The 16,734-nt window shown below is 48.3% G+C and overlaps 1 protein-coding gene across 3 annotated transcripts in view; it reads left to right on the top strand.

Annotated features, from left to right (window-relative positions):
- The first annotated feature begins 596 nt into the window (after positions 1–596).
- Positions 597–16,734, top strand: part of Slc11a2 (solute carrier family 11 member 2) — a 37,296-nt gene continuing 21,158 nt past the window's right edge. The window contains exons 1-5 of one of the 3 annotated variants that reach the window (XM_034516520.2): positions 597–684; positions 12,163–12,234; positions 14,103–14,251; positions 14,857–14,982; positions 16,485–16,604. In XM_034516520.2, the coding sequence (XP_034372411.2) occupies positions 633–684; positions 12,163–12,234; positions 14,103–14,251; positions 14,857–14,982; positions 16,485–16,604 (519 nt within the window). In that variant the 5' untranslated portion in view covers positions 597–632. Of the gene's footprint in view, positions 685–1,725; positions 1,866–12,162; positions 12,235–14,102; positions 14,252–14,856; positions 14,983–16,484; positions 16,605–16,734 lie in introns of those variants that run through there. The other 2 variants (XM_034516521.2, XM_076912087.1) reach the window with 2 other exon arrangements.

Raw genomic sequence — 16,734 nt, 5'->3', positions numbered from 1 at the left:
GTTACACTGAGAAATCCTGGATCTCTGTTTTGCTGCCTGGTGACTTTTTCTTTTCCATCGGGTACTAAGTTCTGCCTCACTTTGCTGCCTGCCTGGAGATCACTGATTGACTAGCTGACGCCCTCGGCTCCTTCAGATCTGGAGGGATAGACCAGGTAGAAGTTTCACCTCCACTTTGAAGTCTTATAATCACTTCAGTGTGGCACGTACTGAGTGGAAAATGGATGTGGACAGTCAGGCTTCGGGTTAATTGGTTTCACCCCCTGTCACAGAGGGACAGAGTCCTCTGATCACCCTCAGTGGAGTGAGTCCCTGAACCTGCTTCACTCCCAGGGGAGTGGCCTCCAACAAAAGCCTTTACTGAGTTTCCACCACCCACCAGCACCCATTGCCTGTCTCCAGGTTCTGCCCTGCTGAATGGCACATAAATGAAATCTCAGAGGAAAACTTTTAACTCAATTAATTTTTATTAATAACTAGGAGTGGCAGAAATACAATTCCTTCTTCTCATGGCCGGTCAAAGATGAAATTTGATTATGCTTTGAAGGGTGCGGTTTGCCAAGGGGAGGCGGTACTTGTCTGCATATATAGAGGCTGCGTTGCTCTGGGAAAAGTCAAACCAGTTCTGCACCATGGGGAAGAAGCAGCCAAGGGCAGCAGTAGCTGCTCCGAACTGTGAGCTAAGTAAGTGTCCACAGCCCAGGGACGCTGGCCAGCCGAGCACACCTGGATGCTGACACAAACAACTCTCGCCCCTTTCTTTTCTAGATGCAGCCGAGGGTCCCAGAAGAAAGGTTCTGGGCTGGAAAGTATTTGAGAAGCCTTTCTCCGACGCCACAGTCGAGCTGGAAAGACATCCAGGATTAATATGTACAGTTTCTCTTCTTTCAGGAGACCGTTCTGTATGGAGAGCAGCAGCCCCTGCCAGGGTGTGGGTGTTTGGCTTTTTTGTTTGTCCTGAGTTTGCTTTTGCTGTCTTTTTTTTTTTTTGTTGTTGTTGTTGTTGTTTCCACTTTTGGGGTTTACCCTTTCTTCCTATATCTCCGTTCTTACCAAATAATGAACATTAATCCCGGCAGTTTCTATATGAAGAAAACAGGGCCGTCACCTCTACTGTTATAGGGGAAATTGAGAAAACCTTTTTGGTGGCTCTTAAAAACTCCGTGGCAAGTTGTGAGAATTGTCAGTCCACAAGACTGTGAAGGGTGAGGGATGGAGCGGGACAGGATAAAATGTGTGGAGAAGAGAGAGAGCCAGGTGGGATGGACAACAACGCACTGCGAGGCTAGTAGTAGGACGACGGGTGCGGCCAAACTGGCTGTACTGGTCGAAGATTCTCGGTTCCTCCCAGACGTGGGGTGTTCTTGGCTCGTTTGTGGGCACCGTGATATGGCCCAAGAAGCCAGAAGAAAAGGGACTGCCATGGTGCCTTATTATCGGGTGTAGCTGTATCTCAGAGTCGTCATCTCTTAGGAGGAAACAGGCATGTAGTTACCTAAAAGGAAGTGGCGGGAACTATGACAAGAAAATGTATACGTCCCGAGCATTCCGGGGACGGGAGTTGTCAATTTGAGAACGCGGTAGGTTTGAAATGCGAAGACCGCGGCGCTCCTGGCGGAGCCACACCCCCGGGCAGGCCCGCCCCCATAAGCCCCGCCCAGCCAGGGCGGGTGGGTGGGGCCTCCGCTCCCCGGCCCAGGCCACGCAATCCCGCAGCTGCAGGAGTCCAGCCAATCAGGGAAGCGGGTCTCCCGCACGCCCGGCCAATCACGGGAGGGCAGGAGGTTAACTGGGTCGGCGCTGGCTCCTGGGATATGGAGTCGCCGGCGCAGCGTGTCAGGAGGTGGTGGAGCCGGTAAGCCGAGGTGCTGGCGGGGTCAGGGGTTACGGCGTCCCTTTGTGCGCGGGCGTGCGAGGGAGCTCGGCCGGCGGCCTGCGGGGAGGGGGCGGCGGCGAGCCCGGGAAGGAAGCTCCGTAGCCCGAGGAGACCCGGAGGGCTCCCGGCTCAGCACAGGCGCCGACGGTCACGGGCCAAGGCCCTTCACGACGACCCGGGGCACCGGACCACCCTTCCGTAGCCGGCCGTCCGAGGGGCGCGACCGCAGTCCCCTCCGGGAGCCCCGGGGTCTCCCGCAGCGCAGCGTCAGCCCAGCGGCCGCCGGTGCTGCGGGGTTTGCCCGAAGGCCTCAGGCCTTGAGGTTGAGTGTTGCTCGGTCGCCGGACTGTGCGTGCAGCCCGGGTCCCTGCGCCTTCCAGGCATCGTTCAGGGACACCTTGCACGCGATGGATGCGCCCCTTCTCTGCAGCATCCCAGGCCGGGTCGTTTGAAATCTGACTTATTTGATATTCCACCTCCGGATTCTTTGTCCATTTCGGTTCTCCAGCCCACTTCTTTGATACATCATATTTGGAAGGGCGTCCTCAGGACAGAAGTTGAGTTTCCTCTGTATACACTGGAGACACTCCGTTATTTCTTGTTTTTCAACAGTGTGGTTTAAGGCAGCAAAAGCAAACATATGGAAGGAGAGCCGGCGAGGGCTGGTGGGCATCTGGGAGCTTCCACGTGACCCGTGGGGTAACCACGGGAAGCTGTCCACCTTGTCCACCGTGGCATCTCCAGCCTGACCGAGTCTCATCACTTCTAGGCTGTGTTAACTTTCTGTTCGGGCTCCTTAAGCTTTCCTGCGTTCCACACACTTAAAGTGAGGGTGCTGCAGGGTCTGACAGGGCTGTTGGTGTTAAGTTAGTTAATACAGGGAAAGTGCTTAGGGCAGTCGCTGCCACCCGGCTTTTTTTTTTTTTTTTTTTTTTTTTTTTTTTTTTTTTTTTTTTTTTTTTTTTTTATTACTGCTTGCTCGTGCCTGTTGTTTCCATAAAGACTTTAACCTTCTTGGTAATCTTTGCCCTGAATCCCCCGGGTTGTTGCCAAAGGCCCCCCCAGGCCAGGGGTTTGGAGCCATACTATTAGTCTGCAAGTGCAGCTAATTACAGGTGAGGAGAGGCCCGGTGCTGACAGTTCCTTCTTACTCTTTGCCTTTTGAGACTAGATGTGGCTGCATATCTTTAACTGGCCTTGAACTTGGAGTGTAGACCAAGTTGGCCTCTAACTTACAGCGATCCTTCTGCCTCTGCTGAGATCACAGACATTTACCACTCCAGCGTGGCTTCTGCTGAGTGTTTATTAAATGAGGCTGTTAAGTAACATTTTAGACTGTTTCCTGCGGCAGCTCTGTTGGTAAGTGTGACATGAGCTTTCACTGGTGTTTTTTTTACTAGCTATTTCACTCAGTCTTGCTTGAGCTAAAACTTTATTTTGGGCACAACCTAAAAGGCCGAGACTGCAGCACACGTGGTCTCTCCTGTTCCGGGAAGGACTGTGGGACTCAGCAGGGGAATTCCTGGACATGGTGCCAGCACTTGTGAGGAACAGGGAAGCTGGATGTGCATCTGGGAGATTCTACTCTCAGGAAAGCAGAAGCTGCTTCACTTAGCAGAGCTTGTGAGCAGTGATGGTCCAGTTGTGACTCGGTGAACAACTATAGAGAATTGTTTCCACCAAGTAGTATCTTTTCCTGTTTGACTTTGAAGCCAAGAGCTTGGGGGTGGGGGCTGTTTGTCAGGTGGCTTCATTTCTGCTCCAGCAAGCACCTGTGTGTGAGCCTCCCAGTCTTAATTCCTTTCCAATGGTTGGAGATGGCTGGCATTCCCAAGAAGCAGCTGTTGCTTATTCCCTCGGCAACATTGTTAGGAACTGATTGAATGAAACTGTTTGTGGGAAAGTTCATCAACGGCATCCAGCCCCCTGCCGGTGTGTAGCAGTGCCGGTGTGTGACAGTGCAGGCTGCCTAAGTCTACTCGATTCTCTTTTTTTTTTTTTTTTGTTTTGTTTTTGTTTTTTTTTTTTTGTTTTTTTTTTTTTTTTTTTTTTTTTCGAGAGAGGGTTTCTCTGTAGCCCTAGCTGTCCTGGAACTCACTCTATAGACCAGGCTGGCCTCGAACTCAGAAATCCGCCTGCCTCTGCCTCCCAAGTGCTGGGATTAAAGGTGCATCACCACTGCCCGGCGATTCTCTTTGTATTACAGCAGTTTAATACTTCTTTAGGCTGTAATATATTAAAATTCATATGTCATGGAAAGGCTACAAGTTAATTATTAAAATTTTATTAGGTTCCAAAGAGCAGAAGGAAACATCTGTGGCTGGGAATCTTTTACTCTATGTTTGCATGACTTGACACATAAGTTTTCTTTTAAGAAAAGAAGGTCAGTTTTGAAGGTAATACCTGTTAGGACAAATGGGTTGGATATGATCTAATGAAAAACATCCTTCAGATTTTCTGGAGAAAAACACTGTAAATGTCAAAAGATGAGCAAAGCATCTTTGGGTGGGAAAGGAAGTAACATGCTTTGGTAGGTTTCTTTTCCTTCTGGTAGAGAGGGCCTTTGAAGTTGTTCACAGGATGGAGGTGTCAGGCCAGGTGACCAGACTGCCCCCACCCCCAAGGAAACCGTGTTGTCAAGCTGTGGTTAGAAGGAAGTTTGTAGGAAGCTTAGCTCAGTCAGAGTTGGGAGGTCAGAGTAAACCGTGAGTGGTCAGGAAGGTAGACCCTGGCAGAGCAGAGAAAAGGAGTAGCTCTCAATAGTGGGACCAGGCCTGCCCACACACCCGCCCTTTCTGTTCTCGTAAGAGTTTTATTGTTTTTAATTATTTGCGTATATGTGTGTGCCTCTGGGGTACATGACACATGTGCAGATGCCCATCAAGTCTAGAGGCGTCAGATCTCCAGGAGTTGGAGTTACAGGCAGTTGTAAGCTATCTGATGTACCTGCTTGGTCTTCTGGAAGAACAGTGAATGCCCCTAAGCCATCTCTCCAGCTCAGGTCCTTATTACCAAAGACTTGGTTGATAAATACTACTTTTGTCTGACAGATAGTGCTCGACAGCCAGTTCTTATCTTCTCTGACACCCGAGCAGGCAGTTTCGTTATCATCTGTATTCCTCTCCCCAGATCTTTCTCCCCTCCCCTCCCTCCTGCTCTTCCCTCCCTTCTTCTGGGTCTGGCTGTGTGTTTGCAGACAGGATTGGGCTGGCCAGCTCAGACTGGCCTGCAGCTTCTCCCACACTGGCTGGGAACTCTTAGCTCCTGAAGGCCGGAGTTCCACCAGTCAGTCACAGTGATGGCTCTTCCTTTTCTTGCTGCTTTAATGTTTGTTTGAGGCAGAGTCTTTCTTTGTATGTAGTCCTGGCTATAGCTCACCATGTAGGCCACACTGGGCCTACAACTCACAGAGCCTGCCTTCGCCTCCCACTAGTGCTAAGATTAAAGGCTGCCCCATCCCCACCCCATTAGCTTTTCTTTTAGTCTCAGAACTGAAAAGTCAAACTGAGGTTGGAATCAGCACACTGGGCGTTGAGTTGACATTGCAGTTCTCAGGGAGGAGGGGAGGTTAGCGAAATGTCAGTGTCAGTGCCTGATTCAGATATACCGGCATTGTATAATAGGAGCACTGTTTGTGCTTTAGGAGCTCGGCGTGCTGTGTGGAATAAAGGCCTTACAGTAACCCAGGCAGGTAGGCTCCTTTATAGTTTTAAGGTCATTTTTTAAAGCAGGGTCTCACGTAGCCAAGGTTGATTTTGGAGTCACATATCAAGTGCTGGGGTAAACAGACCTATGCCGCCACAGGTTGATTGGACGCTGAGGACCAACCTGGGACGTGTGGACGTGCGCTACCACTGAGCTTCATCAGCAAGCCCTGAGGCTTGCCCTAAACCAGCACTAGGGGCTTTGCTTTGCTTTCTTCCGTCTTGGAGTAGACAGAAACCATGATCTGAGATGAAAACCATAGCCTGCCTTTTTCTTTCCCTCATCTGTTTGTTTCATGTCCGTTCTTTCTGTGTGTGTGTATGCATGTGTATATGTATGTGTGTATATATACACATGTGTGTATATGTGTGTATGCACATGTGTGTATTAGAGTCATTGTGATCAAACCTACGGGCGTGTACTCACTAGGTAAGCACTGTGTGGCTGAGTTATTTCCCAGCCCTCAAATTCATTTTCATAAGAGAAAGTAGGATAAAACATTGTCACGACTTGTTTCTTTGTTGTGACAAGAGTCTCATGTCCACCGGACTGGCATTAGCTTGCAAGGAAGCTCAGGTTTACCAGTGTGTGCGTGTGAATGTGTGTGTTGGGTCTCTATATACCGTTGGTAGACCAGACTGGTCTCTAATTCAGGTATGGGCCACCGTGCCCCCTTTAATTTAAATAATAATTCCAAACTTAATGCCCTCAGGGATGTGTTTCTTTCCCCTCACTCCCTGTAGGTAGAAATAGATACCTGGAGATTGTCAGAAATCCTTGATGGGAAGTCTCTGAGAATGATTGCTACATTAGTCTAGGATTTTAACAGAAAAGTACTCTGTCCTTAAAGCAAGGAGGAAAGTATATTGCCCAATGCCTCACATGCATGTGCCTTACAAGGTCAAGGCTCTGGAGAGGGCAGGGAGTAAGAGACACTAGCAGTCTTGATTGGCTCTATTTGAAAATATTAAAACAACAGCAGTTTGGTTCCCAGCCATTCAAGTGGAAAGAAAGAGTTCAGTTTATGAAATTCACCTCATGGGAAGTGGGTGTTAGAGAAGCAGGTGGCGGTGTCATGGGATCGGCTGCGACTTCAGCTGACTTAGGAAAAAGAGAATCAGGTAAGATTTGAAAATCTTTTCCTGTTAGTCCCTACTTCACCCTTTAGAGACAGGATCTTACTAAGCAGCTGCAGGCTGGTCTTGAACTTGTGACTCAGGTGCCTCAGCCTCCTACATGCTAGTGTTACAGGTCGTTATTGTCTTCTAAGTACTTGAGCTAGAGAGATGCCAGGCTGAATCTGATCTCCAAAGCCCCCAAGGTAGAAGGACAGAACCCACTCTTAAGTTGTCCTCTGACCTGCACAGGTACACACATGCACACTACAGCCACACACACATAAGTAAATGTATAAAAAGGTTTTATTACTTTGTTTTGTATAGTTTGTGATCACTGTGTTTCTGGAACTGACTGTGTCCGAGGAAAGAATCCAGAAAAAGAAGTGGCTTTGCCATTTACCGAAGCATTCAGAGTTAAGAGTTACAGAATCTTGGTGTCAAGGGATTGCAGACAGTGGCTTTGGTTGCTCGTATGTAAATTCTAGTTCCTGCTCTTTGATTTTATTGAAATGAAAGGCAGAAGGAAAAAAAAGATCTGGGTGGTGGGAAGACTAGAGATGGTGTACAAACAACCTCACCCTCAGGCAGGAATGACAAAACTTTGTTCTCCATGCCTTCAAATTAAGGATGTGGCTGTAAACAAATATAAGAGATCATTATTTTAACTTAAGCCTTTCAACATAAGAAAATAGATTAAGTTACATTGAACATGTATTCAGTATTTCATCCTTTAACCTGTTTGCTTGTTTTTTTTTTTTTTTTTTGGGGGGGGGGTTGGTTTTCGAGACAGGGTTTCTCTGTGTATCCCTGGCTGTCCTGGAACTCACTCTGTAGACCAGGCTGGCCTTGAACTCAAGAAATCCGCCTGCCTCTGCCTCCCAAGTGTTGGGATTGAAGGCATGCGCCACCACTGCCCGGCTCTTTATTCTGTTTCTTTAAGCTAGGATATTACTTTGTAGCTCTGGCTGGGCTGTAACTTGCTGGGTAGACCAGCTTGGCCTCAGACTTTTGGCAGTCCTCCTGCCTCTGCCTCTTGAGTGCTGGGGTTATAGCCCTGCACCACCACACCTGACCAAATGTGATTTTTTAAGATAATTGAGTTTTCTCGAGGAAGTTGCAGAAGAGTTGCTAGGAGAATACAGGGAGGCGCTCTTCTCATGACCCCTGTGACAGACTCGTTAGTGCTGGGCAGTGGCCACTGAGGGCTCCTGAGTGAACAGCTGCCTACCCCAAAGTCAGGGTCAGGAATGGCTCTCTGGAGGGGGGGGTGTGGGCATCTGTTCTCTGTATTTGAGTAGAAAATTGCCCTTTCACAATCTGAACCACTATGTGGACACTAACACACAGGAGGAGGAAATTAAGCTTTAGGCTGTCACTGCCTGCCAGACAGACAGACAGACAGACAGCTGCAGAGCTCATTGTCCCCCTGGAAGCCTCCCTCAGACAGTTTGGCAGAATGTCCCTGGTGAGAGGCTTTCTGAAAAGCTGTGACAGTCTATAGGCGATTTGGGTTTTGAGAAAATTATTGGGGCCTGGCATAGTGTGTCTTGGAGCCCTGGGTTTGAGCCTCAGTACCACATCATCATCATCATCACCACCACCACAAGGGCCCGGTGGAACACTCTTATTGCCGGAAAGAGCGAGTGAGCCCAGCCCTAGCTTCCATCCCACCGTCTCTGCTCCCTGTGCCTCCTTGTCTCCCGTTTGCCCTCTCCAGCCTCCAGGTAGTGGAATTACAGGAGTGAACCTCCAAACCTGGCTTCCAGCTGCATATTCTTTCCATAAGTTCTTGTGCTCTCCCTCCCTCCTCCCTTTCTCTCTGAGACAAGGTTTCTCTGTGTGGCCCTGGCTGTTGTCTAGAAAAGATCTGCCTCCTCTGCCCCCAGAATGCTGGGGTTAAAGGCATTGGACTCAATGGACTCCTACATTTTTTTCCTAAACATTTGTGTGTGTGTGTGTGTGTGTGTGTGTGTGTGTGTGTGTGTGAGAAAGTGAAAGAGAGATAGACAGACAGAGACATAGTTCTGTCTTGCACTGTCCTGAGGATGGAGTTTGGGGAGGTCTTTGGCCTTGGTGGCCAGCACCTTTCTTTACCAGCTGAGCCACCTGGTCGGCTGTCAGCCAGCCGTTGCCTTTTGTATGCACAGGCATCGAGGCATCGTTGTCAATTTTGGTCTATTTCTTTTCCCTCTACAAATAATAGCACATTGTTTAATGAGTTGGCATTTTCACCTGGCTTGATACGTTGGCATGCTTGATGGCCAGTATGTATACATCTGCTTTGCTTACCATGGCCGTGTGGTTTTCTGCCCTGTGTGCACAGCTTGTTTCCACAGCTCCTCCTCTGGTCCAGGCGTCCGCCCGCAGCCTTTGGTGTGAGCTGCACGGTACTTAGGTGCACATCCCTCTTGTTAGCATTGTTTTCTGTGCTGTATCAAAGGATATGCAAATTTGAATTTTTAAATAAAAATGTAATCTGATCATCATTTTTACTTGTAAAACTGCCTTACAACTTATATTTATTTTTAGGCAGGGTCTCACTGTGAGCCTTGGTTGGCCTGTGACTTGATATGTAGACCAGACTGTTAGAGCTCACCGAGGTCAGCCTGCCTCGTGGCCTCTGTGGTAATTAAGCTTTGCTGGTTGATTCTGTCCTGTGTCCTAAGGCTGCATCTTCCCTTGATGCAGTGGGAAGGGTGACTGAAGCAAGGTGGGGGAGTGTCCTGGAGGGCAAAGCCACTGGGCAGAAGGACCACCCAGTGTCCCTTTCCATCCTGTCTTCTGTGTAATGGATCCCTCAGGAGCTGTAGGCCAGGGAGCTTGTGGCTTGTTTACTAAAAGCTGCCACAAGTGAACAACTGTACGATAGAGTCTGTTCTTTTTGGAGCAGTATGCACTTAAGACTTAAGAAATGTGCCTTGTGTTCTGCTGGCTTTCTGTGTACTTGGGGTAGGACTGTCACTTAGAATGCTACTAGTAACTGCAGAATTTTAACTCGATGCGCCAGGAGACTGAGGTGTGATTTTCCTCGGGTTCAGGGCAACTTGGGCAACAGTGTAAAGCCCTGTCTCAAAAAAGCCCCCAAAACATAAATATATCCTAAAATATTTACAATTTAATTACCTGTATACCTGTGTTAGGCAACTATACACAATAACCTCAGTTGTTTGATTTCTATTTTTTTAAGGGTGTGTGTTTGTGTGTGTGTGTTTGGCACATTGAACGTGGGGAGATCAGAAGATAGTACAAGTTTGTAAGAGTGGGGAGTAGGTTCTTTCTTTTGACTATGTAGATTCTGGGATTGAACTCTGGTCGTCAAGCTTGGCAGCAAGCACCTTTGCCCACTAAGCCCTCTTGATGGCCCATTTTCCTTTTTTAAGTATAACTTTTAAAAATCTGTTTTGAAAGTTTTTCAAAAAAAAAAGTCTCTTTCAAATGTATTGCATACACTGAATATTCTTAAACAATATGTCAGTCCTCATTATGGAAGAAATCTGATTTGATCAGTCTTGGTGACAATTCTCGGAAGGACTTATGTCACGTGGCCCAAAGCTCAGGTTAATGTTTGCTGGTTCCTCGGGCCCAAGTCCCTTTGTTTTGTGAGAATCACACTCAGGACCCAATCTGATTTGTAGTTCCTATTTCTGGTGTGCTGGATTACTGGGTGTCTAGCCTTACTTAACTAGAAAGCCGCAGAGCTCCTCCCAGCTGTGCTGTGATCTGAACCCGCGAGTGGTCAGAGGTGTGGCTGCACCGTATGTGGAAGGAAGAGCCTGGACTGATGAGTGCCATGGGGTCTGGTGGCTGGCAGGGTCAGTTGTCTGCTGCAGTAAAATGCTTGGCCTTGATGACAGCTGAGGGAAAGATGTGTTTCTAAGTTAACAGACGATGGTGTGTTTTATACCCCAGAAGACAGGTGAAACCTTTGGAGTCTGGGTGATAGAATTCAGTAAGAGTCAGCACGTTGGTTCCTGAAGAATGTCCAGCCGGGGGTGGTGGTGCCCGCCTTTAATCCCAGCGCCTGTGAGCCAGAAGCAGGAGGCTCTGAGTTTGAGGCTAACCTGGCCTACAGAGTGAGCCAGGACAGCCAGGGAAGAAACCCAAACAAAAAACAAAAGGAAAAAAAAAGAATTAAAAAAAAAAACCAAAAATGGTAGAGGGTTGGGATGGGAGCAGCCCACTGGACAAGAAGAGAGAACGATCAGTAATGACATCTGCTCTCTCTTATGTATCTGGAACCAAGGACACAAAGATTACAGAGTAAGAAGGTCCAGAGTTGGAAAGCCCAATCTTTTAAGGGATAGTGAGATTTCTAAGAAGATAAAGAAGCCGGTTGCCTAGAAGCCTGGCTGAGTTCTGCCCTAGGGACCCACATAGCAGAAGAAGAGAATCAACTCTGTCAAGTTAGATTGCACCCACACATTTTTCCCTGCAAAATAAATAAATAAATAAATAAATGTGTGTAAAAAATTAGTTCAGCCTTTTTGGTGAAGCCAAGTTGAGGGTGTGTTGCATGACTGTGTCAGCTTCCTGATGCTCCCCAGTCCGGCTGGTGGGATACAGCACCTTCATATGCCACCGGCTGCCAGAGAAGCGCCACTTCCCGTAGATGGAGCCCAGAGAATCCCACAGATAGGGCCTGCCGGTGCCTCAACATTCTCTGAGGCCCTTGGGCAGTCTAGCCTATGGGTGTGTGTCTTCTCCCAATTTCCAGAGGGTTGAGTGAGACTGGAAGTGACTGTAGTTCTCCCTCTGGGGGACAGTGGCCCTCCTTGAAAGGTGCCTGCCATGCCCTTCCAGAAAACTGAACCATGTGTTTCAATTGTTAGGTAGGCCAGAGAGTTCTAGACCACTTCCCTTCATTTTTTTATTCATTGCTGTGTTTGCTTTGTTCTGAGACAGGATCTCACGTATCCCAGGCTGACCTAACACTGGCCTTAGAGTTGATGGTCTTGATCTCCCTGTCCTCCTGCCGCCATCTCCCAAAGTTTGTTATTACAAACCTGGCTGCTTTCTGTTCAGCAGACTATTCAGGTGTTAGATATTTGGGGTGATACTGAGGCAGAGTCTTGATGATTGGCAGCCTGTTTGTGCATAGTGAAGCAGATTGGCTGGCTGGAGTGCTGGTATATCTGCTGTGCTTGCACAAGGACCCACAGGAGTGGAACCCAGCACCCACGAGAACCAAGTGTGGTCCTGGTGCTGTCTAAACCCCCAGCACTGAGCGAGTGCACATAGCTCAGGCTGGTTGGGGCTTGCTAGCTCCCAGCCTCACAGTCTTTCTGGCCTTGCATTCTATTGTTTCTGTGAATGTCTCTAATCCTGAAAGCTGTGATTATTTTCAGGTTTAGCTAATGGAGCAGAGGGATTGTTTCTTTCCTGCATACATTGTTTCTTTCAGCCATACCTTGACAAAGTGTTAGTTCTATCCTTGCTAATTCTCCCCTCTCTTTTCTCTTACAGAATCCTATTCTAAGAGCACAGACCCTCCGGTATCTACCATGGTGTTGGACCCTGAAGAAAAGATGCCAGACGGTAACTTACAGCTTTGAGCCGTTATCTACATGGGGTTGGGCTTAGGCAGTGACAGGCTGGCCCTCTTGCTGTCTGTCCTAAGAAGTCCAATCAGAAGTCTTATCTGGTGACAGGGTAGGAACGAAAATGAATCTATAGTCATAGAGTTCTGCCTCATGTCTTTATTTCTAACTGCCGCTGAGTCATGACTAGCTGATTTGGTTTCTGCTTGCAATAATGCAAGGACAAGGTCACTCCCAGGCTTGGCAGTGACCTCTAGCATGCTGGCTGTGTTTGCCCGTGTTTCAGTGTACGTGGCAGAAGCTGAGGCTCACAGGGCAAGCTCTCCATGCTCTGCTTTACCCCGAGTCCTTTCTGAACCTGAGCCCCCCTAGAGTCCCCACTTCTTCCTGAATAGTGACAGCTATGTAGACTAGACCAGTTTCCTAGAGTCAGCTCTGATTTTTTGGGTTGGTTATTGGGATTTATGGGAAAGAGAAGAAAGCTTTGTTCTGTGGTTCAACCTAGCCATCTGATGCCTGCGGCAGAGTAGACTTTGTAGGCTTTGGGTAGGTAGATTAGCCCTTTTCTGCAGGGCCTTCCCTCCTGGCATTTAACATTAACTGTAAAATACGGACCTTGTGGAAGCACTGCTATCAGGCTTCTGTGATCCCCGCTGTCACAGGGTGCCAGCACCCGTGACCACTAGCCCTTCAGCCCTGTGTGTAGGCCTTAGTCAGGACTCCTGTTCCTCCTGCTTGCAAGTGCCATCTTGAGCCTCAACTCTGTCAGGGTTGTCCAGTTCTCTTCTGTTGTGTCATTTCCAAGAATGATTCTTAGAGTGGTTCCTACCTAGTGATGGGACGGAGAATGTCCTAGCTGACTGACTTAGTTTCTCTTAAAAACTAGATTCCAGGTTACTAGTGGCCTCGTGTGTCAGTGTTGAGTCCTAAGTGTGAGTTGTTCAAGTCAAAGTCTTGTTAAATTGTAGCCCAGGTTGATGGCAGACTTACGATCCTCTTGATTTAGCCTCTCAAGCATGGCAGTGTTCTTAGAGAAAAGTGAGGTGATTCTAAAAGTTACCCAGTGGGCATAGAAGTGTGGAGTAAGAGAAGTACTGTGACACTGATCAGGGAGCACAGAGTGGGAGGAGGGAGAGTGGATCTGACGGAGATAAAGGGGGCGAAGGATGAGTATGAGCAGTGCACTGCGTGACATTCTCAAAGGGTTAATGAGATCTACATTAGACTGACCTAGGACCCGGAGCGCTCCTGCAGGCTTTTGAACTTCTTTTTCTTTCCTTTGAGATAGGGTCTAGGTTTAGCCCAGGCTGACCCTGCAATCTCAGTCTTTTTTCCTACCTCCTGCATGACAGAATAGGAAGCAGGCTTATACCACAGTCCGCTTGTCCGTCTGTTTTCAACCATGTGCATGTACCACCTGTAAAAAAATTAATTGGGCTGGGGATGTAACTTAGTTACAGAGTGCTTGCCTAGCATGCGTGACGCCCTGGGCTTAGTCATCAGTGCTACAGAAAACCTAGTATGGTGGCCTGTGGCTGTGGTCCCAGCACGTGGGGCCTGGAGGTAAGAGAGGGGTCACGTTTATAGTCATCCTGGGCTTCAGGCTGGTCTCTACATATTAGACGCTCTCTTTTAAGTAAATATATACGTGTATACATGCATACATTTACTTAGAATGTTGATTAATAAACTGTTGAGGATACACTGTACTGAAACCAAACTGGTCTCTTGTGGGCCGAGCTGGGTCTAAGACCGTTTCAGTGACAGGGAGCGGCTACCAGACGCGGGTCAGATGTCCGTCAGGGTGAAGGCTTTGATTTCAGCATCATTGAGAATGCTCCTTAGTGGGTTCTTATGTTGACTCAGATGGTGCTTCTGGGGACCATGGAGACTCTGCCAGCCTTGGCGCCATCAACCCTGCCTACAGCAACTCTTCCCTCCCACACTCCACCGGGGACTCTGAGGAACCTTTCACCACCTACTTTGACGAGAAAATCCCCATTCCTGAGGAGGAGGTCAGTGACAGTCCGTGCAGGGGACCCTGTGTCCTGGGGAAAGGGAAGGTTCTGCTCACCACTTACGCTCGACAGCCGCAGGTCTCACCTCGGCAGCCAGTCTCTGACAGCTGCATTGTTTGTCATCAGAATAAGCCAGGCATTATGGGAAGGCTTCAAACAGGGATGCTGAGTGGCTCAGTGAGCGTTGCTTTAAAATTATGAAAGTGTGGATTTTGTGTTACTCTTTTTCAAACGTGGGTCTGCTCCTGTGTGGGAAGTGGGTGGGCACAAAGGTGCCCTGTTACTTCAGTTTGGACCGAGTTATGGAGAGCAGGTAAAGAAAGGGCTGCCACTGAGAGAAGAGGCCATCTTATTGGTAAAAAGTGGATGAGCCGGCCATGGAGCACAGGCTCGTGCAGTGTCCACCCTGGTCCTCTGCAGCTGGTGTTGCTTCTTCACGCGTGAAAAAATAGTAGAGCATTAGAATGGGTGACACTCAGACTGCATTTCCTCTCTCTTTTACAGGGCATTAGAGTGGGTGATACTCAGACTGCATTTCCTCTCTCTTTTACAGGGCATTAGAATGGGTGATACTCAGACTGCATTTCCTCTCTCTTTTACAGCACTCTTGTTTTAGCTTCCGTAAACTCTGGGCATTCACGGGGCCTGGCTTTCTTATGAGCATTGCCTACCTGGATCCAGGAAACATTGAATCTGATTTGCAGTCTGGTGCAGTGGCTGGATTTAAGGTGAGCTCCAGTTTTATCCCAGCTGAAAAGCAAGTTTTCATTGTTGTTATTGTTACTGCAATTTTTGCAGTGCTGGGGATGGACTCGAACCTTGTGGGCTATCTCGGATGGACTTGCCGGGCTCTCCCTGTCCTTTTGAGCACTCATTACGCTCTTACATCGCTTCTCTTGCTCTCACTGAGCAGCCTCAGGCTGTACCTTCAGGGAGAGCTAACCCCTTGAAAAACACAGGTGTGAACTGTGTGTGTCTACTCATGTGCACTTACTGCAGGTTCTCTGTAGATTAATACCACTGATGAAAACAACAGATGAGCTGACAGCTTACACACACTGAAAATGTAAAAGTCAGCTATGCCATGAATGAAGTCTATGCAGATGATAATATAGTCTTTTTACTTATTTATTTATTTTAGTTTTTTTGAGGCGGGATCTCCCTACATAGCTGTCCTGGAACTCACTCTGTAGACCAGGCTGGCTTCTGCTTTCCAAATACTGAAATAAAAGGTTTGTGCAATCACGCCTGACTCAGATAATAATCTACTTTATAATTTACTAGTCAAGGGTACAAAGATCTATCACAGGGTATGCAGTTCATGGCAGAGCGATTCTCGGTTGTGAGAAACAGGCAAATGTAATGTATACATTTATATGTATAAAAATATACACATATCAACGGTGAGTGTGCTGTAACTCCTGAGTGTGTACAGGTAGCTGTAACGCCTGAGTGTGTACAGGTAGCTGTAACGCCTGAGTGTGTACAGGTAGCTGTTAGCTGTGTGCTGTGCTGCCCCCTGGGCTCTGGGCTCTGGGCGTGGTTGCTTAGATGCTGTGTGGTTGTTTCTGTATGAGCAGTTTTTCTCTCAGTATGTAATCACATGGCTCGTGCGTTGTCATGTAGTGGGGAGCTTGGTGTCTCCAACCTTCTGTCTGAGTTACTTTTCTAATCCTGTAACAACGCTGTGACAAGACAACGTATAAAACAGAACAACTTAGTTGGGCTTGCAGTTTCAGAGGGTTACAGTTCATGATGGTGGCAGCAGGAGCAGCTGAGAGCTCATCTTGATCACCAGACAGGAAGCGGAAAAGGCACTTAGAATGGCCCTCAAACCCCCCCCCCCCGTGCACATCCCCCCAACAATAGCACACTTTGTGTTCCTTGCCAGACAGTTCCACCAACTGTATTCAGACACTGAGCCCATGGCCTTCTCAGTCAGCCAGCACATCTCCATCACTGTCCCCGTGTGCACAGGCCTGCATGGACAGCGACTCCTGTGTGAAATGGTGTGTGGGCTTTTGTTTATCCACATAATTTCCTTAGGAGAGACACCAGCTGAGAGACACAGAGATGCAGCCGCCTCGTGGGTCATGTGTAGAAGCTGATACAGAACGTGGAACCATATTCCTGACCTGACTTTGTCTTGACGGAGCTATGTCCCAGGTGCCTAATGAGCCTTGGGTGTCTTTCTCAACTGCCTAATGAGTGCTGGGTGTTTTCTCCTCAGTTGCTCTGGGTGCTCCTGTTGGCCACCATCGTGGGGCTGCTGCTCCAGCGCCTTGCAGCGAGACTTGGAGTGGTCACCGGCTTGCATCTTGCTGAAGTTTGCCACCGTCAGTATCCCAAGGTGAGCAGCACATTGTCCTGACTATCTGCTGCCTTAGAGGAGTCTGTGTGTCTGGCATCAGGTCTTGGCTGCAGTCTGCACAGAGCTGTGGAGGGCTTGGAGTCGGTGTCCCTGAAACTGGAAGTACTGA

Source organism: Arvicanthis niloticus, chromosome 13, assembly GCF_011762505.2.
Source record: "Arvicanthis niloticus isolate mArvNil1 chromosome 13, mArvNil1.pat.X, whole genome shotgun sequence".
NCBI lineage: Eukaryota > Metazoa > Chordata > Mammalia > Rodentia > Muridae > Arvicanthis > Arvicanthis niloticus.
The sequence above is the reverse complement of the archived record's forward strand: the minus strand, read 5'-3'. Positions and strand labels throughout refer to the sequence as shown.